Consider the following 21,713-nt stretch of genomic DNA (forward strand, 5'->3'; position numbering starts at 1 on the left):
AATCATTAAGAACAAATCGCAGCAATGAATCCAAAAGCTGTGGTTTCCATCGGGTACACATCCACATGAATAGTGCAACGCTGAGAACAAAAGTGGCCAAGGAGAGCAGGATAGAGCCTGCCCTCTAGCCGCTCTTGGCCATTCATGTCTTTAGGCTTTCAAAGTTTTAACAAAGCTTCGTTACATGTGCCACAGACACAGCTGTTTTGAAGAATAAACCTTCTTGACTTTAAGATGCCAAAGCAGAGAACTAGCATATCCCACGCAACGCCTTGCTCGGGTAAGGAGACTGAGAGCTTCTCCCCCTTTGGGACAGAGCGATGGCTGTGGCTGTCTGCCTCTCCCCACCAAGGCAGCTGTCTGGTATTTGTTAAGAGTATTAGAGAGTAAGAAAGTGTAATGAATGAATAGACAAACACACAAAACAAGTGGTCAGGAAGGAGCACAAGGAGTTGTCAGACTTTCTTTGGTGCAAGTTTGCTTTAAAATTGTCCTATTTAAACCTCATATTGGTTAAGGTTTGAACACCGTATTTGTTATATAATAGGTCTATTATATATCAGTACACTCTCGAAGAAGCAGAAGTAACCAATATGAGTATGACAAGAGGATACTGGTTTGAGATGGGTGTAATTGGAACTAAAGAGGAGAAAAAAAAGAATGAGATGCAGGTAGGGAAATACAATAATACCTGAACTACAGGAATATGTCCATGCAACACAGCAAATGTCAGAGCTGTCCAATGGCGGGTCTCAGGGTGGACGGATGGGTATTTATGAGCAGTACTGACAACCTACAAACAAATTAAAGTTATTTTTTAAAAAGTGTAATAAAATCAACCTGCCTGAAAGCCAGGCACGTGAGGGAGTAAGTGAAATAGAAAACCTGGGAAAGGTGCTTTAGAGAATGATTGTTTTCATTTTTTTTCCAGCAAAAAAATTTCTTAATACTAAAACTGTTCATGCTGGTTTGACAGCTTGAATAGCGTTATACCAAATGAAGTCTTTTTACCAACTACTGTAGCTCCATCTAAACCACTGGCCACCACTTTTGCACAAGGTCAAAACATCCACAGTTGTTTACAGCAGCACACGCTAGGGGAGCAGGGATGAATCAGGATGCTTATGGCTAAGGACCACTCCCACTGACTTCTGCAGACTGTGTATCCACAGCCCCAGCTCTTGGAATTGCTTCAGGCCCAAAGGAATTCTCTCCACATAAACTGGTATGACTTCTGTCATTGACATCAAGGAAGACAAATCACAGTCCCTGCCCTGGAGTTTTCCAGAAGTGCTTCCAGGCTCCTCCTCTTCCACTGGAGGGCAAATGGCAGCTGAGAACTGATGGGGCAGTGACATTTCACAGATATTTTAAGAAAAGTCTTTTTTATTGCTTTCTCCTGTCTGAATTGAGTTAGAACAGAGCAGGGTGGCTTCAGATAAAAGAGATGCAAACTGTATTCTCAGAAAAAGTGGTGTTTTTTTACATTGCTTCTTCCATTTTCTAAGGTTTTGTTCCTGCTTCCTCTAATGTAGTAATGTAGGAAAGATGAATAACCACTCTCTGCTTCAGTTTCCCTGTCTTAAAGATGGGGATATTAATATTGATGAGGTTCACAGAGATGGAAATATCTAATGAACATTTGCAATCTGAGCTTACACACTCAGATGGAGTATGATACTAAAATTCAAAATCTTGTTATTCATCTTAGAATGGGGACTAAAATCAAGAGTAAAAGATGCTTCACCTCTGTCTTATCAGCCAACTATGCTTTCACTAACTTGTCTGACATACTTTTATCCATGTAGGGGAGCAAAGCTAGTTATTAAATGCTTAGTTGCATGAGCAAATCACATTTCCAAGCACCACATGCAGCATTTTGTTAGAAGCATCAAACCAAGCCCTCGATCCTGAGAACAAGGGATGAGGACAAAATCTGGAGTCTGTACAGATCCCACAATTAAAGTGGATCTGCACCAGAGCCTGGTTGTATCACTCAGATTTGCCAAAGAGAGGGGGTTGAAGTTGCCCTTCTCTCTTCTACAGTTCAGTAGAGACCAGCACATTGCAACCCTGGTGGAAGTGGAGAAGCCTGCTGGTGTCTGAGCAAAGGTGCAGGGATTCTTCAGGTCTGGGTTTGCTCAGGAGGAAGAGGATCAAGCAGTTTGAGCCTAAGGATTTAGGCTGGGGGGTAAGAGCAGCAGGGGAAGGTAAGTGTCCAGCATCTCCTCCTCCAGCATGAATTCCCACTGCTGTCTGGGCAGCCTGTGGCAAGCGGCAAAGAAAATGAAGTCATTTTAACTCCTTTGCTCCTTTTGATTGCAATTCTCTTCAGTTGACATGATGTTTGCAAAAGACCTGTGGGTGGTAGAGCTTTTAAAACCTCAACTGAGATTTGCTGTGCATCTACAGGTCTCACTGACTCCAAAGTGGATTGCAGCTTCTCAGCACATCTGGAGATGAGTCCATTTTTGATAAACACGGGCAATCAAAAATGGAGGCACCCAGCATTTGAGGCTACTTTTGGAAATATATATATATATAACTGATTTGCAAAGTGAAATAAGAAAAATGATGCAGGCACCTGACAGGGTATTTATTTTTGTTCATGGTTGATTTGCCTTTTTTTGCCGTAATTGCCCAATTTGCACAGTTGGTTGTGGTGTGCACAAATCATCTTCTAATTGCACACCATAATTACTCATAGTTCTTGTCCCAAAGTGTTTTCATTTGATTTGAGAGCAAACACTCTACAGAAATGAATCAGGGAGGTTCAAATTTCTCACTGGAGCTGTTCTTTCAGATGTCAGCAGTTTCAGGAAGACAAAACTGTTTAAATTTACATTTGGTTCAAGTCTGGAAGATTACTGGCCCAATTGGAAGGGCCAGGATTTCTGCTCCTAGTGATAACTAAAAAATGCTCTGAGCTGTAGGATCAAAGCAGCAGGAGAGATCAGCCCATGCTCATCCATTCTTTGGTCTGTCTGTCTACAGTGCAAACAAGGGTTCAAATGCTCAGTTATCGCTGGATCCGAGGGCAGCTCACTTGAATTGTGGGAAGGAAGAGGTGAGAGTGGACTCCATGAGGAATCATCAGCTGATTTCACACAAGACACCAAAGAGCAATAAGATAGTAACAGCTATCAGTCACGTACAGGTGACATCTATTTCTGCTTTTAAATTCAATGTTTTAGAAGTGCAAAATGTCTGGCTGAAAGCAGCACCTACAATTTATCAGCTCATTCAAATCCAAACAGAACAGATGGAACACAGATAAGTGAAGCAGACAGCTTAATTTACTCATGACCTCCACAAATTGAAACTGGAACCATTAACAAATAATTCTCTTGTGGATTTTCAAACAGCTTTTTAAAAAATGTACATACCTGCATTGCATTGAGTCGGACCACAATCTGTTTGGTGGACAGATTGTAAGTTTTTGATGTGCATTCATCAAAGAGACATTAATATTCTGGAAGCTTCAAGCTCCTCAGTTTTCAGACCAAAGCATTTCATAAAACAAAGCAGGGGACACTGCACTTGTGTGCTGGGGATGCTTAGATGGAACATCCCAAGACATACAAACGCACAAGCTGTACCAGGCTATCAGACAGACATTTCTGTTACCCTCTTCATTTTTACTCAGCTGAGATTCAGGGATGTCTTCCATTACTATCAGAGCTGTGCTCTGTGCTAATGCTAATGCCCATTTTCATTTGCAGTATGTAAATACAACTATCTAATTACCTGTGGGGTAAGTCCAATGACTTGACCCTTTCTGAAAAGTGAATCCAAATGTTAACCTAATGCAGTCTGATTTCACACATTTCAAATGGTGTTGTCTAGGAAAAGATAATTTTATCTCTATTTCTTGGGATTTTCCCTCTGCTACTGTTTCAGGGGGTAGTTTAAGATGTCAACAAACAACAGAACAAAGATACAACCAACAAAAAGTCCTCACCTCAGCATTCAGATCTGCTCCAGCATCTAGCAGCATCTGCACCATAGCCTCATCACCCCTGACACAAGCATACATCAGTGGAGTCATGCCCTAGTCATTTTTTGGAGTTAAAAAACAAAGGAATTGACAAATTTAACACAGAACTCTTCTGATTTTTTAAAAATAATTAGTTAAGTATGTATCATTAAAACTAACAGTATGTATTTAATGAAATCCATTACCTCTGTTACAGTCATGCCCCTCAGACTAACAAAAGCGAACCATTTTGTAAAATCTCCATTTTCATTGTCACTTTGGCTGTTTTGTTTCCTCTTTACCCTTGACATTCTCAATACAGCCACTGAAATAGCATCTGTAAACCTCACCTCCATGTTTATGTACAAAACTCAGCATCTTTGCCTTTTCTGTGGGACCCCACGGAGAAATGTTCTTATCAAAACAACCATACACCCACTGGTAGTTTTAAAAAATGATAATCTTAATCAGTTATCTATGATCACTGTTTCTTAAAATCTAACTTTTCAATTACTGACAGAGCCTTTAAAAACATACAAAGCTCCTCTCATGACAAAGTAAATTTGGGCAAGTTTTTTCCATATGGATACCATAAGAGGCTGGAGATGCAAATGCTTTGTATTGCACTCTCTGGTAAACAAAGACTTAACTTTAAATGAAATGCTAAACAGCTGCTGTCTCTAGGAAAGCATGTCCCTGTTTGGAGGAGAACTAGATTAACTGACCCCTCACAATAGAACACAATTTGTGTTAGTCTAAAATACCTGCAGCACCTGGTCACCGTCTCCCTTGAGATAAGTATTATTATGGTTGTGGTAATGCATCTAGATGAAACGATGAAAAAATCATTAAATCTACCATAAATTATAATAGAAAAGGCTGCTTATTAAATACAGTAGGTGATGCTGACCAACAGCCACCAGTTGTTTTGCACTACATTTACTGCAGCATGTGGCTACCTCTGATGTGTGTTTATAGCCTCCCTCAAGGTTCTCTGGTAAAATTCCAGTCAGCTGGCAGCAGGTTCACTGTTTAATCTGAGTGCTGCCACAAAGTAAAATTATTTTCAGAGGCACAGGAGGTGCCCAGCATGGCCAGACACAGAGCCGTGCCACTGCTCTTCCCGTCCAGAGCCCAATACCATTGCTTTTGCTGAACTACCCACTCTTCCTGCTTGCACACTGGGTTGAAGGTAGCAGGCACTTGCATGTGGAAGGATTGTAGAGAAAATAAAACTTATGGTTTGTTTCTGCAAGGTAGACACAGTTCCCTTTAAATGCAAGGAGCAGAACGCTTTTGGAGATACAGCAAAAGGGAACAAGAAATTTGGGCCTCCTGCTGTTATTAAGAAACAACTTCATCCCAAGCAAGGACAGGTGTGGGTGACTTGAAGTTATTTGCAAGGAGAATTTGAAACAACTTCAGCTACAATCAGTGGCAGAATACTTCTTTTGGTAGTTAATAAACAGTACCAGAGAAAATGAGTCCACCAGAACTACAAAAAAAAGTGCTTGAGCCTTGAAACACAGTGACTGGTTGGTGGATTAAAATTAAGGTGACTTAAATTATTATTTCAAATTCTCTAAATGGTCTCAGTCAATGATTAAATCAAGCATTTAGCACACGACTTTGAAAACCTGCATGACCCAGCATTTGCACAGCCAGGAGCCCCATGGCAACTCCTGTGTGCCACATATGGCTTCTGGACCCACTGAAACTGATGAGACTTACCACTGACAAAAAGGGGCCCTGAATGTCATGCTGTGGTATCAGGGTTTTACAGTGTTTCCAAACTCCACTCCCCTTGCACTGCTGTCCCTCCTGCCTATCTCCAGCCTTGATCTGCAGCTCAGCCTTTCAGCATCCCTCAAACCACTCTCTTTGCACATGGGAGGAATGGGATTTTAATGAGCCCATCATTACCACTCTATGCACACAGGGACATGGTAACAACATGAAAAATCAACACTAGGGCACATTAGGGTTTTGGCAAAATAAAAATGACTCTTTTTCTTTCAGCCTTGTATAACTTCCGGCTCTGTCCTGTAAGATGTGGGATATCTGGTTCAGGGAGGCATTTAAGAAAACTTTCACTCAGATGGGATGTAAGCATGTGTTCAGAGTTAAGCATGTGATTAAGAACTTTGATTCATCAAGGCAGAATGTTTCTAGCTTTCAGCCTGGAGGACAGAGGAAATATGCTGCAAAAAGTTTCCAGATTCAGACTAAGTTAAAATAATAATGATTTTTTTTAAGTATAATGTTTGAACATTAGAATGGGCTCTCTAACACAATATTTTTTGCAGAGAGTACTGCCCTCTTCTAAAGCTTCTCTCAAACAAATCCACAATACTGACCCAAACTGAAGCTCCTGAACTCTGGAGCAGCTTTCTTTTCAGAGGAACTAAACCAACTCACAACCCTACCATGACTTTCATCTGGGGGCATCAGAAGATTCAGGGAAATTCCCTTCAAAAGGAAACCATAATATCTGTATCCATCGTTGCCCTCACGGGAATGGGGAATGACCTTCCAGCATCACAGTCCAACAGACTGCTGCCAGCAGGCAATTGAAGAGGCAGGTTTATCCCTCAACACAGCCACTGGCCTCATGGAGAAGTAACTCCAGAGAAATCTAGGTTCTTCTGTAGGTGGATATTGGCCTAAGACTAATGGAGTGGTAACGTTGCAGAGAGGCTTTCACATCTAGAAGACCAGTTCAAACATGGCTCAACTCAGAGTGCCAGCGATTAACCTTCTCCTGCTGGGGTGGTGTATGTGAAGTGTGTTGCAAATCCCAGGGCAGTTTCTCTTGGAAGATGTCCACCTCACAAAGCTCTGTCCCACATTAAAACTGCTTTAAGTATTCAGAGCAAGACTAAGCTCTCTTCTGATCTCCTGGCTTCAACTGATTCACTTTTCTGTTAAGAAGATTCCAGGAGACATTCACCCTCACTCTGAGTTACCTAAATTCTAAATAATCACTATGACCTGATATGACCAAACTTAGTTTAGTTGTTCACCTAGTGAGGCTTTAACTCATTGCAAAATAACGCAGGGAAAGCATTAAGGTCCTACCTACATTTAGTTGACATTTGGGTTCATTTACTTTGATAAACAGAAAAAAACTCTCCTGTTTCATTTCTTCTTTACATTTCTGTCTTGTTACCTGTTCACTCATGCTGTTAATCCCATCCGGCCCTAGCAAGGCTATGGCCTGTTTCACCAGATCCGTTCGGCCACAGTTGAGCATCCGGAAGCCCAGGTCCTGCTTGAACTTTGCTTCAGTGGCAACTGCATCCAGTTTGCGAGATGCACAAAAACAGTCGTCGATCCTGTGAACGTGAGAAATAAAGTCCCTCAGAGGACAGTCAGAGGACAGACCTTGCTGCCCTTAGGAAAATAATACTCTGCCCTATCTTTGAAGGATGTAGGTCATGCACACCATTCATTCTCCTCTGACCTGTATGCCCAAGGAAAGTGCTGAATGGGAAATGCTAATGCATACTAATGGAGACTGCCCTTGGTCTATCTTTCATGGGACAAATTACATATTTTCCTTTTTTTTTTTGTTGGGAAAAAAAAAGAGCGCTTTCACTTCATTTTTTTCCCCTATGGAATTAACACACAGCACATTCTCACTGCAAGTTCTCCCTCTGCATGATGAGGTGATCCAGTCCCCTCAGTTACTGAAAAGTTTCAGTGGCTTCAGTTAGCTTTGAACTAACATCAAATGGATGTATCATCATTGACAATACAACAAAGAGAAAACAACATCATTCCAAACACCTTCAAGTGTCTTACAAACACAGCCCCAGTAACAGAGGTGCCTCTGCAGAGCAGAAAACGCAAGTCCTGCAGACAAGTAGGGCACCGTGTGATCAGGAAAGAGAAAAGCATTTTTGCCAGGTAACTGTGGCAAAATATCATGCATCCCCACTGGCTGTGCATAACAAACGAGATATCACTCTTTTCAGATCTTATTCAAAAGATCCACAAACTGTAAGCTGCTCAAGATCTCCATTTCAAATGGATGAAGGGCTAGGAGTTATTTAGCCAGATGTGAATCTACAGCTCCAGAGAGAGCAGGCAATTCAAATCTGATGTTTACTTAACTCGGTTTCATCTTATTAAAAGACAGATTTGCTTTTCTTTCATGCTGAAGAGTGTCTGGGTACAGGGTGGAGTCCAAATCCACAGTGCTTTTGGTGTGAAGTTGGATAAAGAACTGGAAAAACAACGCTTTGATTCTTCAATGACACCAGGTCAGAAAACAAGGGGCTACTTATGAATGAAAAACAAAATCAAGATCAAAAGTGAAAACTGCAAATAGACAGCAAGCACTTGTTTTCTATTTCACATGAAAAAAAATGGAGAGAATAAAAAAGTATATAAACAGAACATCATTATCATTTAATTTTCTTCTTCAAAGTACTGTATCGGTGCTTTATAAAATATATAAGACTGCTTAATATTTAACAGCAATATGCAAATAATACTCTATATAGAAGCAGTGGTATGTAGTAACAGGTACTGTTCTTCTTTCAGCAGAGGAAAGAAAATTAAACTGGAAATACAAAGTATTTTGATCAAAGCTTCTGCAGGGCTAAGAACTGAAGCTGGCATCTGGGCCTGAGCTTGTTCTTTGCCTTGCTGGGCTGTGACTGGATTGGAAGCCAGTGGATATTTTGGTGCTGTTCACTTTACACGCTCAGTTTTGGCTTTGTCTGCTGAAAAGTCGATGTCCTACAAAAGCAAATGAAGCAAGCTTGAAGTACCATTATTTGGGGGGAAGAAACAGAATGACACTTCATCACAACAGCATGCCATACAACACACAACCACAATAATACCACTGTAACAACAGCAACCGGATCTGCAGAAGTAATATGCCTACAAAGGAGATGAACAAAGAAAACCATAACAGTGCTGTTTGTTGCACAGATGTTTTTTGAGCAATTTTAAGGAAAAAGAAAAACCAGCACAGATATGCAGGGCTGAGCTCGATAACACAGCGATCCACAGGAGCAATTGCTGCTTCTACGTGTTCACACCGTATGGCACATTTCTGGCACAAGAGCTACACAGCATTTGGTACTTGCTACCCCCATAGTACAGGATACTAGAGATCATCTGTGCTCTCCTTTAACGTACAACTAAGACAAAGCATGCTCACAAGTAGGTGTTGGGATTTTCAGTGCCCAGAGGGAATGCCTGAACCTCCCAGCTCCAGCTGGCCATTTCTGGATGACTGTGGGCTGAAAACAAGGTGGTTCCTCAGTGAAGCATGCCTCTGGAAAGATCTAAACATCCTCTGAGGACTGCAGAGATGTCTGCCACTATGAATCACTGATTGTGTCAAGCCACTGCTTCATCATTTGTACCAAGATATATAACATACACTGAATAAAATGGGTCAAAATCAGTGCTAGCAGAAACAGGCCGAGCTTCACTGACGTCAACCAGACTTGGTGCACGCATAATGCCAGCTGATCATCTTCTCTTCCCCAGAAATATGATTTTGACCTGAGTTACACACCCACACAAGAAAGGAAGAAGGAACAAGGGCCTACCTTATTTATTTCGTATGGGCTGCCCAGAGTTCTGCTCTGGTATGAATTCAGGCAGCATCTACTGCTCTGTAAGTGACTCCTCTGAGAGCTGGAACTGATACCCTAGGAGCACACCAGTTCACCTGCTCAGAGCCTATAAAGGGGGATTTTTTAACACTCATACTGTGTATCAGCAAATTAGTACTCCTCAATCAGCTATGGCGAATAAGTTTTGGTTCAAGGCTATAGCTTTGTGAGCAGCTTTGTAAACACTGCAACAGTCTGGATTCAGAGCAGTGTCTGAGTTGCAAGGCTGCTGGATAGCACTGAAGACATGCCATCTAGACCAAGTACCACAAAGCAAGAAGCCACAACTTAGTACCATTACCAGTTGTCAATATACCCCCAAAAGGGTCCATCACAAGTGGGTTATGGTTCTGATTTATGGAACAATGGCAAGACTGGACCCAGATCATTGCTGCTCCCACCATTATCATATATTGACTAATAAAATGACTAAACTGGGGTGTTCAATAAAACAAGAACATGACGTAAGGGAATGGAATGGAGAATGTTTCAGAAGAGAAAGCATAGCAGCAACGAAAAATGCCAGAGAGATGAGTGAGTTAAGGAAAGGAGATTTAACATGTACAGATATAAAGCAGTGAAGAGACGGATCAAAAATGATCAGGAACTACAAGTACAGAATAGGAGAATACAGCATCATTTTTAACACTGGAAAAAGCCAACTGGGAAGATGGTACAGCAGACAGAGCAAGCAGCCACACTGCAGAATGAAAATGAAAGAAAGTGAAAAAAAAAACCCAAAGCCATCAAAAATGAGCCGTAAGACAACCCAGTACTGCATTTGCTCCCAGGTCCTTTTTCTTACCAGAAACCGTGCAATGCTAATTCCAACAGTGAAGTACGAGTGCGGGTCTCTGCTCCATATTACAGTAATGGATGTTCTCCCATCACAGACAACACAGAGACTCACAAACATTAAAGAATGCAAGATAAAAGAAGGAAGAGAGCAGGCACCAAAGCTTGATGCATTCAGACTTCCCATCTTTGTAATGTAATGAATATACCGACAAGCAATGTAGAGGGAGGGAAGGGTTGGGAAAGAAGTTTGAAAGATCAGGTTGACTAAGGTCAGCTAAACATACAGGGTCACTCTTCAGAGTTGTGAAGCTGTGCCTACAAAGAAATGGAACTGGAAACGTCCCCAGCTGCACAGTCAGTTTGTGGCCCTTTTGCCAAGAAGTAATTGTGATCTTTGCAGTCGCACAGGATGCTGACACCGGCTTGACAGCTGGATGTCCCCTCCAAGGCCACCTCAGTTTGTTGCCAGATCTGTCAGCTGCCAGTGCTCACAGTTTGTCCTTTTTCAAGTCCTCACCTGGCTTCTTTATCAACTGGGACAGCTATGAGAGGAGCAGATCGCAGGGGCAGTGCTCTCCCCCTCTTCTTGCTGAAGACAGTCCTGGGATGGCAGGATCCATCCAGGGCTGCCAGCTTCAAGGGCTCTGGCAGATGATGTAGTCCCCATAACTCAAGGCTTCAGTAACACAGCCTACAAGCTCACTATCCTACATCAAGCAAATTACTCTTATATTCAGTAAAAGAAAAACTAGAAGGCAAAATTTTCTTGATTTTATTTTTATTGCTAAGCCGCAACCACGTTTTGGAATTTTTTTTTTTTTTAAAGAGGTTTGCTCCCAAATTTCTTTTAATTCCTCACCAATATTTCTTCTACAGCATCTTCAAGATCGCTACCGTGTTGCCACTGCATATATAATTAACTTCACTATGGCATCATATGGGCAATGCCATGGTAACGTTAATTATTTGTGACTGGCCACTGTCAAATTCTGAACGGTGCCAATGACATTCTATCCTAATCCAAAATACTCACACTTCTGACAGGAGCCAAAGGTAATCTTCCTCATTTATAATGGCTCCTAGCAGCAGAGCAAATTATTTTTGTCTTTTCCCAAACTCACATTAGGGCGATGGAATGCAGCATTTCTACGGCAGCTGTTACAAATGTTAAGTTTTGTCATTTTCATTTGGAGTGGCTAAGAAAGGGTCTGTGCTGATCTTTAATAAGTTACGGATTGAATACATCTGGGGAAACAGATGATTCAAAGTGTTTCCATCGTAACTGGTAGACGCAGCAGTTCTCTTATTACATTGCTTTTTAATTATTTGTTCTCTTGGAGGGGATTATTGCCATAGTCAGTAGTGGACAATTAAAAAATGCAATGCTCTGTAAATGTTATAAAAAGGAGAAAAAAAAAAAGAAAGAAAAAAAAAAGAAGATCCTAATTATGTTCTAAGCTATACGTGCCAGCATCACGAGCTAATAGTTAATTTAAAAGAAATGGAAAGCTGAATGTGATGAGCAGCAGCACAAATGCTTCCCTCTGGTAAAAGGAACAAATCATCATCGTGATACCCAAGCACCAAAACCTTGTTTGTCCACTTGGGACCAAATCACCAGCTCTTTCAATTAAAAGAATGATAATCTATTAATTAAGTCCATCTCTTCAGCTCTGTTGAGTTTATTCACTATGCCTCTGTCCTAAATATGAATGAGGTCTCATGTCAGAAATTACAGTTCAGCTGGTTGCAAGTCTGGAAGGAGTCATATTTTAGCTAGCAATATGCATGCATTTGCAATGCTTAATTTCTTGGGGTCAAGGATCACCGTTTTGATCTGGGTATGCACAGCCCATAGCACAAAAGGGTCCTGTTCCTTGCCTGGGGCTCTTCAGTGAGACTACAGACACAACAGCAGCAGGAGGAATGATAGACGGTTTGATTTAAATTTGTGAGCAGTTTTTTTTTTTTCATAGACAGGCCTTAGAAGGGAATACACAGCTGATATTAATAGGACTGCAATATAAATACTATATTGAGACAATCATTTGCATTTGCAGTTTGGAGAAAGTGAAACATAAGCACAAACATGTTGATCAAAGTGATGAAGAACACTGCTTTTCAACATGGACAACAAGTATCTCTGTTTACTTTAATCAGGAACCAAATTAGACAAGAAAATAAAACTCCTCTGGATATTTATTAACCAATCTCTTGTTCTCATCAAAGGCTTGAAAATAGATTTGTTACAGATACTGGAAAACAGACTTAAAAAGTGATGTAACTATAAAATCAAGATCCAAATCTATATTTCAAAGCACTTTTAGTATTACAGTCCCACGTACATAGGCCAGAAGCCATACTCAAAATTGAATCTGACTTCAGATTTTGAATAAGGTCAATGGAGGAGAGGAAAGATTGGGTACAAATTAATCTTTCATACAAACAGACAACACAAGTCCTCCCTGGTTAGTGCAAGGCAATATGTTATCTGTATCCTGATGAATGTATTCAGGAACATAGATAGAAAAGAAGTATATGAAACACTGCTGAGCTTACTTGCGATGGAAAAAAACAAAACAAAACAAAAAACAACTCCTTCAAAAAAGACTATTCTTAAGCCTATAAAATACAAGTGTGTTCTACTGTGGAAGTGAAGGAGAACACAAGGAGAAGGTCCTCCTGATCAATACATATTTTTTTCATTACTGTCGCCTTCCAACAGCCGGTTGGCAGCACAGGTTGAGATTCACCTCAAGAAACCCATGCCCAATCTTTTAAGTAATAAAATCTCCTTCATCCACCGACACCATCTGCCCCAAGGGACTGCTGGATTTTGTCAAGCAGCTTGTTTGCAACCGCTTGCTCGTTTGGCATTTTTGTGCCTAATTATGGCGATAGACATGGCTGGTGTTAAAGGATTAGTGAAAATTTGTGGGAGAACAAGGACATTCAAGGAGGTAGGCAAACACCAACCGTTCCTACTTAACTGCGGCTGTATCTAATTAAATAGTGGATTTTCTTAGCAATTTTCTACTCTCTCTCCACAGAACCTCAGCCCCTTACTCTGCATTTTAAGAGAGAGCAAAGAGCGGTAGAAATATATTTTTGCGCTTCCATATCTCTATTTATTAAGTCTATTTATATTTTCACGCTCTGGTACAAGTACAGGATTTCCATAAATAAATTATTAAATGCAACTCTTACTATTTCACCTCTAAGTAAGGAGAGCACATGCACAGAATAGTATTTAGATGACATGGCAAATGGCAGAGACTGCTCTGAAAGAAGAAAACAGCAGATCTTGCCTTTACATTGTGTCTTTCCCTTTCCATGGTACTCAGAAAACTCTCTACAGTGAGCTAAGGATGTCCTCACACTAAATGAGCTTCATTCCTGAGTTTGATAATCCTATTTTCCTAGAGAACCTTCATTAAGAAGGATGGTCCCAGACAGAAAAGCAGACTTTGTGTTCTTGGTTCAAGGCACACTGGAAATTAGGAATGATTTTCAATTAAAAACAGATTTTCAAAGGCATTCAGATACTGAAACAGCCCAGAGACCTTTCTGGATCAGAGCTGCAAAGGCAGAGCAGGGTGAGGCTGGGATGGGGTAGCCACTACAGAAGCATACAAGACTGAAGTGTTAATAATCCGTCTCTTTCTGCAGCGAGGCTTGAACCCATCTGCACTTTCAGCTTAAACTTGCTCACAACCTGCTAATATCCACACAGTTCAGTGTCCAGCATGTCCTTTAAACAGAGTGTTTACACACACCCTTCTGTGGTGTTTACTCCTGACGTATTTGTAGAAGATAGCCACACGTTCCCTCAGCAGTCACCTTGCTCAGCTACATGAGACCCATTCTTCCAGCCTTTCTCTAAAACAACATTTTGACAGAACCCCAAACCCATTCTCTCTGCCAGGTCCAGTGTGAATATTATCTCCACACGAACATAGCATTTGCTATTCCATATCACTTCCTACCAGTTACACCCACAGAAGCATCAGTGTTTTGCAGCCTGTACTGCCCTTTGTGCATCCTCAAATTGCACTGTTTCGTTTTTTGGGTGTTTTTTTTCCACAGCTAAGGAAAAAGTCACCTGCATGGTTCACGATCATTCTGTGATTGAATACTACAGTGTTCACTGACTCCATTCAAATACTCAGCTCTCAATACAGAATATACCACAGTGTATATGCAATGTATAAGTTACATACCATTGTATGTATTATTCTTTAACTAAGCTGTATGTGTTTGCCTCACAGTTGTGGAAAACTGCCTTTCATCCCACTGCTGTTGTCCCAGCCCTGAAGGTCATCCACTTTTTCCTGGATGATTCCCCAAACTTCCTCTATTTGGACAATGCCTCTCAACACCACGGCATCAGCAAATTTTAACATCATGAGCACACTGCTAATATTTATGCCAAAGTCCTTTATGGGAATTAAAAAAGGAGCAGCTCTTACATCGGAGAGCTGAATAGCTCTGGCTGTAGCCTCACTGCAACCAATCCATCCCTTGTCACCTCTCTCTAAGCCAGCCTCTGCTCACTTCCTGGTTCCTTCACTAATCCTGAGCATCTATCTGCCTTAACTGAAAGCTCCCTGCATGGACTGCATCAAATAGCTCACTCAAGTCCAAAAAGATGAAATCTACCAAATTTCCTTGGGGCAGAAAATCACTTATGGAGAAGTTATTAGATTAGTCTGGCAAGCTCTATCTTTAGAAAATCTGTGTCACATTTTATCCCATTTTCCCCTCAACAACCTCTTTAATTAGTCTTTGCTTCTAAAACCATCCTAAAGCTTTGCATATTATTGACATTACACTAAGGGGCTGGAATTTTCCTTGGATCCCTTTTCATCCTTTTCAAATATTGGGCACTGCTATTATTAATCCTTAGAGTTATGGTACCACTCTGAGCTTTGTAAAAAGTATTTCCCTCTGACCTTCTGATTTCATGAGGCAGCTCTTTCTCATCTCTGGGATAGAGATGAGTGCATAATTTTGAGTGCATTAAGCTGCCTAGTTCACTCCCTTTTTGATGGCTGTTTTTCCATTTTCATTACCTTGTTGTTATTATTTAGTTTTCTTTCCCCATCAGGATTTTCTTCCTGAAAACAAAGTACTGAGTCTTTGGTGATGGCATCTGTTAGCCCTGCTGCACACCTTTCCCAGGTGCCTTCTCAAGGCTGGGACATAAACATACCAGTTTCCTCTCTGCGCTGCAGGAAAAGAGGAGAAAAATGCATATGTCCATGGTCAGGAGCAGAGATAGGACCCAGATTCTCAGCCAGCCAGAGCAGAAAGGAGTATTTACTGCCATCACTGGAAGCAAGCCCAGCAACCTGAGAGAACAGCATTGAGACTAGCAGCAGTGATGTTCTCACCTCCAATGACATTTGACTACACATATGGGGAGCTCCGTGCTCTGCACATCAAGAGAAGATAGGGCATTAAGAAACTCTTTTGGAACTCACCCATGATGGCAAAAATGCCACTGCCCACCTTTGTCATTTGAATCAGAGAATCACAGAATATCCTGAATTGGAAGAGATCCAACCCCTGGCTCCACACAGCACTACCAAAAAATCAGACCATACGTCTGAGAGCGTTATCCAGATGCCTCATGAACAATGGTAGCCTGGGGTCATGCCCTGAGATGGCTGTACCAAGCCCACCACCCTCTAATGAATAACTTTTTCCTAACACTCAAACTGACCCTCCTCTGATGCAGCTCCACGCCATTCCCTCTGGTTCTATCATTTGCCACCAGGAGAGTATTGCTTGGTTGGTTAAAATCATCCAAATGGAGTTCAGATCTGCTTAAAGAACCTTCCTGTGATCCTCTTGCCAAGACATACCTCCGCTGAAGCAGCTGTGACCTGTGCTAGACAGTCATAAATGTTGCAGAAAATGTTGCTTCTCTAGTGTTCAAGACAGGAGCCTTTTCATCTAGGGACAGGTAGAAACCATTCACCAAAGATACTGAACTCTGCTTCTCTCCTAGAGGCCAGCTTATAGTGTTGCAGCCTTCCAGTGACCTGGGCAAGGGGACAGGGCACTGACAAATGTGACAGGCCTTCTAGATACTGCTGCAGCCACAGAGAAATGCCTAGCCTGGCAAAGAATTGAATTCTTATTGCTTCTGGACATCAGAATGAACATACACACCCTCATATGCACTTGCACCCCATAGCTTTCTTTTAACTTCTGACTGTCCAGAAAATAGAGCAATTCAGTCATATGCAAGACTGGCTGTGTAACAGTCTCTTGCATGACACTGCCACCTCTCTCCGGTCAATTTGTTCCAGCATCTTTGCGTCCTGCAGGACTGCCATAATATATTGCGAGCAGAAATAAAACTACTGATAAAAGAGACGGCAGCCTTTGTGCTGAACAATACTGGATGTTCCTCCTTCGCTGTTTCCCTGCCTTCAGCCTTCAGACCCCGTATGCAGTCATCCATTAGGAATTCTCCCCATCACATCCAACACATTGGGTTTTTTGTCTTTTTTTTTTTAATAACTGTCCTACAGAGTGGAGGAAGGAAAGAGATGTGTTTAGAGCTCCTTGTATTCAGGTTGAGCAAGGGGAAGCCACGCTTTGCTGATGGAATGAAGAGGAGCAGCCAAAGGCAGGCATCTGTTCACAACCAGACAGACCTAGAGAAGTTTGAGAACAACTTGCAGCATAGGAACAAGTCCAACACAAATGATACCACCACACTCTTTTGACAGCAAATTTCCTTCACTCCTGATGCCTTCACTAACCAAAAGCCTAGTGCTGGGGGCAGAGCACCCACCTTCACCAGATTTATGCCAGCAGAGAGCTGCTTGGCATGTGACTCTCTACTGGCTACATCCAGCTGCTTTGGATGGCACAACATGGCTTGGGACCAGGTAGGATGTTATTTAGGTCTGGTCTCCCACTATGACAAAGAATGTCTTTGGCACAACTTATGTGCTTCAGTCTCAGCTAGCTGTTGTACATCCAGCAGTCAACCCATCTGGTAGGTAGGTGAAACCTACCTCCGTGCAAGCGGTGGAGACAACTCTATTTAAAGCTCCCACTCCTGGGAGAAGGTTGAACATTTATATCCTTGTTCATCTCCTAAAGCTGGGAAAGGGTAGAAACTTTCTGGCATGTCTGGTGCTGTAAAATCAAAAGAGACTGGGAAGGAGACAGACAGCTTCTGCCTGATTCCGACCTCCCTCAGTCCTATGCACACAGCAAAAGCAGCTCCTCTTTCAGGAGATTAAGGGAAAGAAATTAAGGGGATGGATTTTTAAAGATCAAAAGAGGGAAGAAAGAGAGGCAGTACTGGAGTGAAAGGCAGGAAGAGAGCAGAGATGATTTACAAACACATATCAGGAACCTCACTGTTGGAGTATGTGATTGTGCCGGGAGGTGTCACACGGCTCCTCTGGGAGACCATGCTGTAGTCCAGATAAGACACTGAACATTTGTTTTTTATCTGAACTTCATAGCCTTTGAGATTCTGCCAGAGCTCTCCCTCTCTGTGCAAGTGCATTTTTCCAGTGTGGAAGTTGATTTTGCTTTATGTGTTAGCAATGACAGGTTGTGAATCAACACGATGGAATGACGCAGCTGCACACAGCACAGGACATGGGCCATGGGATGTAACACACGGTGACTTTCTGTATTTAAGGGATGAAAGAAGAATGCTAAGAAAAGTCTAGAATTTGAACGGGTCTCAAGGTTCTACTTATTAAGACATCTTCATAAAAGTCACAAAAATATATCAAGCTCACTGCATTTAAAATCCTTCAGCTGCCATCCGTCACACAGCTTATTTATAAAGCAATCCCCTGCAAAGCTGCTGTGTCCTCTCCCAGTGTTACATTTATGGCATCAGTGCTTGCTGAGGAAAGGACATTTGGGAACACTCCCTCCCTCACAGGGAGGCACGGAAGGCTGACACTTGGCTTGATGGCAATAAGAAGCAGAGAGGATCTGTACCAAATACAAATAAAAACCAGCAAGTGCAAGTTTTCTGATCAATATCCCGATGCTTGACATTATTGTTCAGAATAGCAGAGGCCTCCTCTGCATCTCACGATTACAAGCACGCAGGGCCTAAGCCCCCACTGCACAACCAACCTCCACCACGGATGGACCTTGACACAAACATGAGCACCCCAAAACTCATCCGTAGACCTCTGCCTGTGCAGTGGGGAGAGATTCTCACTTTGAGACATCAGCGGTTGAATCGGGCCCCTAGAGTCAAACAAGGGCACACTGTCTGGTCTCTGTGAACTCCAGAGCTTGTCCCCAGAATGATTTAATTTTTCATTCCCACCTGATTAATTCTGGGCTGCTCTCTTCAGGCTCATTCCTGTCTCACAGGCAGGACAACAGCTACTGCTTCCATTCATTAGGAAATGAATTCTGGATGGCAACTTTAAACTAAATGCTGATTTGTTCCTCATCACCAATACGTTTTCCTTGGGCACAATGCAACTCTCCTCAACTTCAAGTGATTTTGAAACTTCTGGAAAATCATCTAACAAGTTATTCAGAGAATCACAGAAAGGTTGGGTTGGAAGGGACCTTAAAGCCTATCGAGTTTCAACCCCTTGCTGTAGGCAGGGCTACCACCCACCAGATCAGCTGCCCATGGCTCCATCCAATCCATCCTCTATATATATATACACAAAAATACACATACACACACATTTGAAGGACAGTACACAGCGTTTTTTTAAGTGCACAAATACTTAACTATGTCTACCTCCCTTTTTAAGACAGAATATTTACGGAGCAAACATTACTGCCTTATTTGCAATCCTACCTAAAAATCAAAACAGGAATTGAATTTATGGTGCCTTTTAGAAACCAAGCACAAGGTCCTCAGAAAGTGCACTGTGCCTGTAAGCCTTGACACTTCAGTAGGGATGCAGAATGCTGCACTTCTGGAAATGAGGGTCAAGATGTTCACACTGAAGGGAAGCAATTACAGTCAGTATCTGAAATATGCAACGCTCCAGATCTAGCTTTCGAAATTCAACATATTTCTTCAATTAAATATTCAATGGCTTCAACTATAAAAATCTTGTGCAGATCACAAAGTAAAGTATTATGGTCTCTGGTGAAAGAGCATGTCAAGGCAAGGGTCAACATAGCCCAGCTGCTCTGATGCAGGTTGTCACAGCTGATCATGTAGCTCGTTGCTCTGCTTTCTGCGTTGCAGGGAGGAATGCACCTAGTGCTGTAGGAGAGGCAGACTGCTGAAAAATGTGGGTTTTTTAACATACAAATTCATAAAGTAGTTATCAGTGAGTAATTTCTCCTTTGGCAGATTCATAATGCCTTTTCATACAAAAATCAAAACCAACTATGTTCTCGACTACAGCACAGCCCTACATCATGCTTTTATACATGTACATAACAATGAAGCAAAACAGACACTAAAAACATTCTGGCAATAAATACTTTAGGACTTCATTAGAAAACCAAAAGGTCGCATCTGATACATGAAAAAGTCAAATTATCCAGGCTGACATTTACAACTAATTTGAACTGACATTAGCATGGAAAATACAATTTTACCATGAGAAGTAGTCTTACCTATAAGTTTAAATCTGCCCTTTAACCATTAATGCTGAAAACAAAGCACTGAAAATATCTGCAGCCTCGCCAGTTGTATCTCAGTATTCTAGGGCGAAGCAATGCAAAGCAGACAATTAGCAGAAAATTTCAGCCTCTCATTACCAAGCAGAACCTAACAGTAAGGGAAAAAAGCCAGGCGAGCAGATTACGGGCTCGGTCCAGCTGTGAGATATTCAGGCACCCATTACCGTGCAACCGGCTTATCCACGGATGTGAGCAAATCCCAGAGCCGATTTCGCAGCGCACGCAGCGACGAGCCCGAGCATCCGTGCACCTCTCGGGGAAATGAGAGAGCCCTCTGCCTGCCTGCTAATTCACCGTCACTGAGAGAGAGAGAGACACGTTTTGCACAAAGCATCCCATCTTTCTGTGGACTTACTTGAGCTGTCGAGGTTCACAGTCAACTCCGGGCAGCAGAAGCCTGGCTGCCTGCCGTACGTCATCACTGTCCACCGAGAAGCTGCGACGGTGCCCCGCGTGAGCGACGGCAACCCGAATCCACTCCATCAGGGGCGGCAGCACGATGAACGGCCTGGGGAAGCACACAGACATCAGTGCCATGGTACAGACAGCAAAACAACGGCTGTAGGGTGATAGCTTGTGGGGGTGAGTGCATGGATGTGTTAGCAATGTACAGAAAGGATGTAGAATACAGGGAGGGAGAAGGAAAGACACAAAATGAAACTGTAGAAGAGCAAACTAGCTCAGCAATTTCATGCAGGTCTAAATCAAGAGCCCTGTCTCTGGAGCAGGATTAGTCAAAATGTCAGCTTTATAAGCCATGCTCATTTATGGGGCCCCTGTGAGATCAGTGCACCTGCACCCAAAGTCCTCCCCCACCTCTGCACCATGCGTCCCAAAAGAGGGCAGGAGACAGCACAGGATGGCATCCTGCTCTGGATGATGCACTGGGACTGGCACACTCCTTGTTGCTCCACGAGGGTGGAGAGAGGGGATCCTGACCCTAAGTGCTCGGCACGCGGAGGCAACGTGCAAGGACATCTCCAGCATCTCCACTGATGCAATGTGCACCTTGCTGCAAAGCGGGACCTCAACAGCTGCTCCCACTGCATTGTTGAGCAGCATCAGCAATCAGACTGGATCATCTCACTTTTATACCTACTGCAGTCTGTATCAAGTTGCTCTGCCTTTGGGTAGTGGCTGTTCTGCCACGTGAGCAAAACTACTGTCCCCAGAGGGCACAGTGGGACTTGGTCACAGCCCCACTCTGTCACTGCCAGCATGTGGCCACTGCCAGAGACACAGCCCTTCGCTCCACAGCACCTGGGCAGCCCCATGTTCTGGCAGGAGCAGCACATGCCTTACAAGAAGCACACAGTACACTGCTTGACCACATGTAAACTCAAGAACCGTAACTCCAAGTCCAAGTTTAGGGTTTAAAAAAACTAAAGAAGATCTGCAGCTGAACATCTTGGAATGTAACTGCCTAGGAGATCACAGTGAACAAAACCTAGAGAGCAATGCAAGTAACAGCATTAGCCTTCCAATCCCCAAATGGTTTTTGTGGACATCCCAGCTCTGATGGCATCCTCCATGGTGCATAAGAAAGCAAAGTCTGAGTGGAGAAGGGCTGAGGTAGGGTAGAAGATTAGTATAAAATTCTAAAATCATGAAATAATAATTAAAAAAACAAAAAAATCTGC

General features: G+C 42.4%; 1 protein-coding gene across 3 annotated transcripts in view; it reads right to left on the reverse strand.

The window, feature by feature from the left end:
* Positions 1-21,713, reverse strand: part of BTBD11 (BTB domain containing 11) — a 168,707-nt gene that overhangs the window by 26,776 nt on the left and 120,218 nt on the right. For all 3 annotated transcript variants that reach the window (XM_042837987.1, XM_042837989.1, XM_042837988.1), the window contains 4 exons: positions 20,429-20,581; positions 7,146-7,311; positions 3,962-4,051; positions 692-793 (listed from right to left, as the gene is read on the reverse strand). In XM_042837987.1, the coding sequence (XP_042693921.1) occupies positions 692-793; positions 3,962-4,051; positions 7,146-7,311; positions 20,429-20,581 (511 nt within the window). The remainder of the gene's footprint in view (positions 1-691; positions 794-3,961; positions 4,052-7,145; positions 7,312-20,428; positions 20,582-21,713) is intronic.

Source organism: Centrocercus urophasianus, unplaced genomic scaffold (assembly GCF_019232065.1).
Source record: "Centrocercus urophasianus isolate 14NV4802_14NV808 unplaced genomic scaffold, USGS_Curo_1.0 seq_73, whole genome shotgun sequence".
Lineage (NCBI taxonomy): Eukaryota > Metazoa > Chordata > Aves > Galliformes > Phasianidae > Centrocercus > Centrocercus urophasianus.